Below are 9,716 nucleotides of genomic sequence, written 5' to 3'. Positions count from 1 at the left end.
GGAACGTAATAAGACAAACCGGATCTACACTACACTTGACATCCAACTTGACTTTTCCTTTTTCTTGGGGTTCCACAAAATTACATTTATTGATTAAATTGATAATCTAATAAAGTGAAATTAATATTATATTTTTATTTATTATTGTATAGTGGCTTTAGATTTAAATACATATCTTGTTGTCTATTTAATTTTGTAGTTGTTATTTTAGTATTTATAATTTATGCAGAGTGTATAATAAATGAAAATAATAGAAATAAAAAGAATTCATTAGGAGAATATTTTCTTATCGATTAGATAGAAAATCGAATCGATAAAGATCAAAAATCAATTAATTAAAAATTGATAATAAATATTTTATTGGTTTGATTATCGGTTTAACATTTTTACAAATTGAAAATCGATAAATCGAATTGATAATATACAAAATCGAACCAAATCAACCGATACACACTCCTAAACTCAAGTAAAATTTCAGTAAATTATGAGTAAATTGTAATAAAAAAACTATTGCAAGTTATTGTTTATATTCTCATTCATATATCTTTTTAGCTGTTAATTAAGTTCATGTCCAAACAATATTGGAAAGAGCTTCAGCTTCTTTTATATCCAAATATAAACATGAGACTACTTCTTTCTTGATTATATAATTTTTGATTTCTAGTTTTGGGTATGAGGTGCTTTCCCAAATGGATCATAGGTAAATCTGAATTAGTCGGAGTTTAATGTGACTAATTTAAATTTGGATCAAATTCTTGCACTCACCTGAATCCTTACTATATTTTCAAAATAAGATTTTCTACGTAAATTTAAATTAGTTAAATCAGAGGTTGACAAAAAAAAAATAAAGATCATGCAAGTTCTTTCATGTACTTAGTCCAGCTAACTAAAACAAACCAAAGGACATGTTTGAAATAGTTGAACAATATTAAGGTCTCTTATTGAATAAACATCAAAGAAGCACAATCATCAATTAAAGACTTATTATTCTTAGGTTGTCCAACTAATTTAAAATATATTATTAGTAAACTTAGCTGTTACATTATTATGAAAAAACAAGTAAACATTAGTACTAATATTCTAGTGAATTCTGAGATTTGTTGAAGTAAGTAATCAAACAAAAACAAGTCTATCACATGGGATGTGCTGGCATTAGCTAAGTCTTTCCTTTCACATCCTTTGTATTTTGTTAATAAAAAAATTTCATATTTCCTTTTTTGTTCCAATTAAATGCATACACCTCCCTTTTCTATCTTTCTCTCTCACACCACAAATATATATTTTTTTGTTTAAAAAAAAACAAAAATCATGTCTTTTTCTTTAATTTCTCTATCGTAAAACATTAACACATATCTTTGTCTGTTTTTATAATTTATGATGGTCGTATCAATTCACGGCCTACTTCAATTAATTTGATAAGTATGTTATATTTTGAATAGATAAAAATAAATCACTTAATATTTTGTTTCTGTCGAATTTTGAATTTGATATTTCACGACTAATTTTTACCTTATTTTATTGATCATCAAGTTATACAGTTGGATGTCATATTCATGTCTTTGCTTTCTCACTGTCCGGTAAAAAAAATTCACATACTATATATAATTTTAAAATTTAAAGTTTATAGGTTTAATATTGCCATTAAACTCATGGACCAGTTTCTTAAAACTTATCAACATGAGTTGTATTGTAATGGTGGGATTGCTTATCATTAATTGGAGTTCTCGGGTTTGAGCCCTGGAGAAAATTCTGTTGGGAGTGCTATCCTCATAATGATCCTGAAACACGCAATCGAAATTAGTCGAGGCTGCAATGCGGATATCGAACATCGGATGGAAAACTAAAAAAAAAAAGTTTCTTAAACTTATCATAATATTCCATTTAGATACTCAAAGTATGTCTTGTTTCAATTGAACAATTCAACTCCTAATAAAGTATTTCAAATAGATATTTTTAATTTAAATAAATATCCTAAAGTTTTATGAGCTTATTATATCTTAAGCCTTAAGTTACTGAATTCGAAATTCTAATATTTATACATAGTAGATTTTTTAATATATGATCTAAGTTAGGGCTATTGTGTTGGATTGAATCGCGTAACTAATACTATGGATCACCCTGCCACACATATCTCTCTTTTTTCCTTGTCTTTCTGTCCACATTGAATTGAATACATAGTAAACTTTCTAATTTATGATTTAAGTTAAAGTTACTGTGTTTAGGCGAACCGCGTAAATAATATCATGCATCTACCCTGCCATGTATGTCTGTCTATATTTTTTCATAATCTTTCTGTCCACATTATATTGAATACATAATAAAATTTTAATATATGATCTACGTTAGAGTAACTGTGCTCGATCGAACCGAGTAAATTCTAATATTTATATATAGTAGATTTTTTAATATATGATTTAGGTTAGAGTTACTGTGTTCGATCAAACCGTGTATATAATAAAGTGCATTCATACCGTTATATATCTATTGTCTTTTTTTTCCATAATTTTTCTATCCACATTATATTGAATACATAATAAATTTTTAATATATGATCTAAGTGTTCGATCAAACCACATAAATTCTAATATTTATACATAATAATTTTTTCAATATATGATTTAAATTAAAATTATTGTGTTCGATCGAATTGCGTAAACAATAGTATCCAATCCACCCTGCCACACATCTTTTTTTTTCCGTAGTCTTTCTGTCCACATTGTATTGAATAAATACGCAACTGTTATATGTGCACATGACACCCAATCACACAACATGGCCTCCCTAATCAACCCCATTTGACAGCTTTTTTATCTACATATAGCCATATAAAAAAATTAAATAAATATAAGGCAAGAATCCCATGTGGGAACTCCAACCAAGTTAAAAAAACTTTTGATTGAAATTTTTTGTAATAGCCAATGAATATGTCTGTCCCAATTTCTCCTAAAGATGATGACCAAATGGAACCTGGTTTACTTCTTGAAGAAAGTTGGTTTTTTGGGAATTTGCTTGACAGAAAATCAAGAATGTTGAGATGTTATTCTGATCCCTGTCCTTCTTATAAGAATAGTACTAGTAATCAAGATTTTTCATCTGGAAAATCTATAGAGGAAACATTTTCTTCATTACAAAAACTCCCACAAAGTGAAAAAATGAATCTTGATTCAAGAAAAAGTAAACCAAGACTACAAAGAGCATCATCAGAAGCATCATCAGATAGGTGTAATTTGCAAAGGGCACCTTCTTTGCCTGTTTTTGTAGACTATAAAGAAGAACCCCATGATGAAGAAAGTGATTTTTCTATGGGAAAATTGATTAGGCAAGCATCTATAACATCAATAACAACAGCAGCAACAACAAAGAGCAAAGTTTTTCAAGAAAGTGAACAAGTTCATGATGAGGAAAGTGAGTTTTCTATGGGAAAGTTGATTAGGCAAGCATCTATAAACAAAGTTAAAGTTTCACCTCAGATGAATACTTCACAATTATTGTTACCAAAAGTGTCACAGGGTAGTAATCTACAGAGGGCACCTTCTTTGCCAGTTTTTGCAAAAGGGCAAGTAATTCACGATGAGGAAAATGAGTTTTCTGTGGGAAAGTTGATTAGGCAAGCTTCTTTAAACTATGCAAAAGTTCTGCCTCCTAAACATACTTCAAAGGTACTTTCATATTTTACTTAGTTATAGTTTTAAAGCTATTAGAGAGAGCGCACTTTTATTTTACTTAGTTATATCTTGATGTTGAACTTGAATTTGAATATACATGTGAAAAAAGACACTAAATTCCACTAAACTCCATAACCATAATCTCAAAAGTACACTCATTAGTACTAGAAACGTCAGATTAAACTCGTAAAGTTCTCATTTTGAATCCCCTCTGATTTATGTTTCATGATATGTTATCAATTGAACCACTTTAATTTGTTGTTATGTAGCATGATCTCAACAGTACCCTCATTAGTACTATGAAAGTCAAAGATCAAATGCATCAAGTTCACATTCTGAATCCACCTTTAATTTTTGTTTTGTGATATGTCATCAATTGGTCCACTTTAATTTTTTGTTATGTAGCAGGGTCTCAAAAGTACATTAATTACTACTAGGAACTTCAAAGATTAAACTCATGAAATTCACATTCTGAATCCGCTTTGGCTTATGTTTCGTGATATGTCATCAATTGAACCACTTTAATTTTGTTGTTATGTAGTACATTCATTGGTACTTGAAACGTCAACGATTAAACTAACTTCTCATGCTGATTCTGCCTCTAGTTTTTGTTACGTGATATGACATCAATTGAACCACTTTAATTTGTAGTATTATGGAGCATGATCCCAAAAGTACATCTCATTGGTACTATAAACGTCAACGATTAAACTCACGAACTTCACATTCTGATTCTGCCTCTGATTTTTGTTTCGTGATATGTCATTAATTGATCCACTTTAATTTGTTGCTATGTCGTAGGGTCTCAAAAGTACGTTAATTACGGTTAGGAACTTCAAAGATTAAACTCATGAAGTTCACATTCTAAATCTGCGCTTTAATTTTTATTTCGTGATATGTCACCAATTGAACCACTTTAACTTGTTGTCATGTAGCAGGGTCTCACAAGAAGTCCAAGCATATCTAGCATCACAAAGCACCATTCAAGGAGAAAACAATATCAAGAAAGCAGGACTAGAATTAGTTCAAATGATTTACAAGTTGAAGATTTGCAAAGTTTCAAGAACTTAGACTTGAACAATGAAAAGGTGTCAAGCCCAGATTTTGCAAACACAACACCAGGATTGAAGGACAAGAACAAGAACAAACCAATAATTGGCTTATCAGAATTAGACAAGATAAGAAGACCAGAAGATCACATGAAAGAACAAATCAAATATTGGGCTAGAGCTGTGGCATCTAATGTTCGTTAAGAAGTGACTATTTTTGCAAGTTTTACTTTAGGATATAAAAGCTGATCATTTTGCTATCTGATTATAACAGAAACATCTTATGTTTCTGCATCTTATAAGACTAAATTTATTGTTAATTACAAGACTTTGTTGCATAAACAAAGTATTCATTGTGGGAATAATTTTGTAAAAAGATTTGATCATTGTTGCAATATTTTTATGATGTAGTAGCATGTCAATGTTAGATATAACATGTTATTTTATCTGATTATACCTAATTTACCTGCTTAGACTATGATAGCATTTCTGGATTTATTATTGAATTTTCAAAAGGTCAATTTCAGTGCATTTTGTAAAATATAAGGCGCTAAAGGTTACTTGTTAAAATGTGCCAAGATCAACATCAGCAACAACATACCCAGTGTGGTTTGGTAGAGAGGTTATTTTCGATAGAACCTCGGAATAAGAAAAACTAACAGAAATATAAGAACTTGCTTAAACGATCACTGAACAACTGTAGTAGTGACAACATGTAAAAAATTTCTATTAGATCCAATAAATGACTTGTAAAATCTCTTTATATGCTAAACAAATGTAGGAAAGGTACCAAATTTTATTTTTGTGTCCAATACGTGGCTTTGTTTTAGATCCGTCCAAACATGTAATAGTGATAACATGTAAAATATATTGAAGCACTAAGATTCTTTTAACAAATTTGTACTTACTACGAATATTTTTAAGGCAGAATATATCGCAGACACCTTAAATATGTATCATCTTTCACTTAAACACCTCAAGTAGTCATAAAGTGTGTTATTTTGGCACCTTTTGCTGAAGCAGTAAAGATAGTGTATTACACTCGCTTTTAAGCACGTTTGAGGGGTATTTTCATAATTTTACATCTTTAAATTTTTTTAAAATTAATGAAAATCTCACATTGTCTTCTACACAACTTCTTTTAAGCTTAACCTCCATTAATGGAGGTGAAATCAACACTCAAAAATAAACTTCACTCCATTAACATGCCTACAATAATAATACACACCATGAACGCCAAATAATACCCCTTCCATTAATCAACGAAACACACCCAATTATAAGAAATTCAAGGGGAAAAATACGGAAAATTTATAGTCAAAATTTTCAGAAGATAATGAATATATAATCATGATTGGAACTGAAAATTTCCAAAAGTACTGAAAATTGGAACTGAAATAGTGAAATCTTGAATAATTTTCTTCCGCTATTTTATTTTCTTCAGTGTGTAGCTTTGTGTATGCATATTCAGATGAAATGGAAACTGTGGGTGCGTTTTCTATGGCGAAGTGGGTGTCTCGATTTGGGGGTGGGGTTGAGGAAAATGACTGGGGCGAGGGGGGGGGGGGGGGCGGAACAAAAAAGGTAGTTGGGGGGTGGGGTGGGGTAGGGGAGGGTGAGAGGGGGAAATTAAATTTTATAATTTTTTATAATTATTTAAGTTAAAAAAATTGTCAAGTGTCACTATTTGGTTGGTATTTTTTTTGTTTTAATTAAAATTAGTTATTTAAAAATTAATTTGAAGAAAAATGACAAATGTCATAATATTATTGGTCACTTTACACGTCATCGGCGCGTGTAATACACGCACACGATATATTTATATTTTTGCTGATTTAGCAAAAGGTGTCAAAATGATATATTTTATAGCTACTTGAGGTACCAAAAGTGAACGACGTCTACTTGAGGTGCCTAAGTGAAAGATAATACGTATTTAAGAGGTCTACCGATAAATTTTGCCTATTTTTAAACAAGATATAAGAAAACAAAACAAAAAAAGAACTCTGCTAGCAAAGACATATTAATCTTTACATTCAATGACAGCAGGAAACCACCAAAGGAATAAAAGAAGAAAATGAGAATAAATAAGAAGAAATTAAAAAGGAAGAGATACTGTTAAATTCAGTCAAAAAGTTTCATATGATTAATTGCTTTTATCTTTTTCAATAGTTGGAAATGTAAGATTCATGATCCAAAAAAGTTTTCATATTAATCCAAAAAGAAAAGGCAAATAATTCATAGGAGAAAACAGAAATCATGTGTTTTCATGAGTTACTTTTTATTTTTAGGTGAAAATGTAGAAAAGTTGTGGATATCTGTTTTGGCTTTTGCTCATTTTTGTTGCAAAGTAGATGTAATTATTGTTTTTATTATAGGCCACGTAGACGTTGAATCAAGTTGAAAGTAAAAGTTGTTAAATTTGACAGAATGCTCTCAAAATCAATTCATTTGAGTGATATTCTCTTGAAATTAATTTATTTGAGTGAGTTGTAGGAGATGTTATCATTTAAAAATCAACGTTTCAAATTCGCTATCGTAGTTTGTTTTGCCATTTGATACACAGATCAATAAATATTGACAGAAGTAAACTATTAAGTTTTCAAAGTCATCAAAAACAACAATTTCACATAAATCATGCCAAAATGTATCGGGAACCATGTCAATCGTTCGCACGCCTCAGAAATACCACAAAGCAACAACGAGGATGCATAAAATGATCAAATCACATAAAAATAAATATTTTACAAAAATCACCAAAAAAATCAGATCATTACATTTAATTTGTAACTCTCACCTTTTTTTTTTTTTTTTTTTTTCATTTTTATGCATTAATCTTTATTAATCAATGGCATCTTAATTCTACACTTTCACTAGAAGAGGTGTTTGCTATAACTTGAGATTATTTCTCACACAATATCTGTTTTACTTGATTAAATCATTTCACGTTTTTGGATATTGGGATATTTGTTTGGCATATAGATAAATTTTACTGGTTAGATATTGGGCGGGGTATGATGTATTTTGTTTTAATTAGGTTGAGTTCATTAATTTCTGTTTTTCTAACATAAAAATCAGGTGTCATGTCATTTAAAAAATGATCAAATATATCAATTTTTGAGTCAAAGTGACCTTTTAAGTGAAATAACAAAACATAACAAAAAGACCAACTTTACAATCCAATAAATAGTTATATATTGGTTAAGGCCACAACATTATTAGCAAATGATATCCAAAAAATTGTGCCCATTTTGCCTTTTCAGGACAATTATTTAGTAAATGGTCATTCATTTATTTCTCTTGCATCTTTTTAGATTACAGTCTGAAAATACACTTGAGCAAACTAAAAATGTTACGAGAAAAAGTTAAGACGATATCTATTATTTTGTCAATTCTAAGGGCTATATTTACAAAACTTCTAACAAAATTCAAATTCCACCTACTAAAAAGAGGACATTTGCATAAGTGAGCCAATGACATTTGCTAATGAAGAAGGCCCAATTATTTTGAAAAGTTAATGGCCCATGCTGAATTTATCTATTTTTCCCCTTTTGTTCCCTGTTAAAGTAAGTCCAATGGATTAAATTTGTCTGCAAAATACAAATTTCATCCAACTTGTGAGAATTTTTGGAGAAAATAGAAGATGAATTGTTATTGGGTCTTTGGCATGGTTTTGGCTATGACTATATGTTTCTGACTGTAAATTGTAATAACTAATAAGGTTCAACAAAGAAATTCACCAACAAGAATTTCGATAGAGTGTTAAATACTTGTTCATTCTTAATTACAGATTTCCGTTTCGAGCCTTGGTATGGAATCGTCTTTGTTAGACAACGCTTTACCCTCTCAATATGGGACTTTCCCGCACCGAACCTGGATTTAGTCAAACCCAATATGAAAATCAGACACCCAATAAAAAATCAAAAATGAAAATAAAGAATTAGGTTTTGATGCACATCTTGCAATAGACCAAAATTAATAGCAAAAGTAAAATGGATTTTAAAATAAATTCTGAAATGTCTGTCCACATTGCTTCATAGGCATACATTGAAGGAACTACAAAAAGTCTTGTTTCATTGAAATTAGCTGATTTAACTCTATCCTTCGTCATTACATCTGTTATCCTGTTTTGATCTCTATAGCAATGCATCAGCATCGGACCTCCTAGCCTTCTTAGCCTTGACATGTATTCATATAGGTGTCCATATTCTTTGAGAGTAAAAAAGAAAAAAGTTTATACCTACCCATTAGTTCTTTTAAAGTTACTAAGCATGTTGCCGAACGTGAGGTATAGTAGTATCGATCGTTTGATCATAAGGATTTCTATTTTTGTTTTAAAATTTTAAAAATGATGTTTCATCATAAGAATTTCAAATGTAACCTTGGAGTTATATTTGAAATTTTTTCCCTTTTTTCATTCCTACATCTTCCACAAAAATTCAAAATCTACTTCAGTTGATATACCAACATGGGTTGTGGTGTAATGGTGGAACTACACCATCTTTAATTAGAAGTTTCGGGTTCTAGCCACACTACTAAAAAAAAAAAAGGAAAATCGATCACAAAAATCGACCACAAATCGTCGATTTTCTCCATTTCCGACCACAAAATCGACCAAAATTTGTGGTCCGAAAAGTAGCGGTAGCTTTTTAAAAACCGACCACCGGTGGTCGGTTATTTAATAAATTAATTAATTATTTTATTTAAAATCGACCATATGTGGTCGGTTTTTATTAAAATTGATAAATTAATTTTATAAAAAAAACGACCACTTGTGGTCGGTTTTCTGCAAAAAAATATATTGAAAAAACGACCACTTGTGGTTGGTTTTTCTGGGAATTTAAAAATAAAAATAAAAATAAAAACCCAAATACAGCATGCAACAACAACAATTTACAGCACTAACCAAAATGAAAATACAACAACAACAACAAAAAATCAAATGGAAATTTTAAAAAGTGTACAACACATACAAAATGTCCAATAAAGATGAGTACGAAAAAAC

At 30.0% G+C, this 9,716-nt stretch overlaps 1 protein-coding gene across 2 annotated transcripts; it reads left to right on the top strand.

Annotated features, from left to right (window-relative positions):
- The first annotated feature begins 2,747 nt into the window (after nt 1-2,747).
- LOC107878631 lies at nt 2,748-5,143 on the top strand. Of its 2 annotated transcripts, none has more exons than XM_016725688.2 (2): nt 2,748-3,659; nt 4,601-5,143. In XM_016725688.2, the coding sequence occupies exons 1-2, from the start codon at nt 2,919-2,921 to the stop codon at nt 4,916-4,918; spliced, it is 1,059 nt and encodes a 352-aa protein (XP_016581174.1). In that variant the 5' UTR covers nt 2,748-2,918; the 3' UTR covers nt 4,919-5,143. The 2 variants fall into 2 exon arrangements, with proteins under 2 accessions (XP_016581174.1, XP_016581176.1); XM_016725690.2 differs by having other exon boundaries at nt 2,754-3,659; nt 4,604-5,143.
- The last annotated feature ends 4,573 nt before the right edge of the window (nt 5,144-9,716 follow it).

This window comes from Capsicum annuum, chromosome 7 (assembly GCF_002878395.1).
Source record: "Capsicum annuum cultivar UCD-10X-F1 chromosome 7, UCD10Xv1.1, whole genome shotgun sequence".
Classification (NCBI taxonomy): Eukaryota; Viridiplantae; Streptophyta; class Magnoliopsida; order Solanales; family Solanaceae; genus Capsicum; species Capsicum annuum.
This window is presented reverse-complemented; position numbering and strand designations above follow the sequence as displayed.

Excerpts from the sequence above, each read along its gene's own strand:
- LOC107878631 (XM_016725688.2), top strand. The coding sequence starts at position 2,919 with ATGAATATGTCTGTCCCAATTTCTCCTAAAGATGATGACCAAATGGAA. Across the intron at positions 3,660-4,600 it reads CTCCTAAACATACTTCAAAG|CAGGGTCTCACAAGAAGTCC; the intron begins GTACTTTCATAT and ends GTTGTCATGTAG.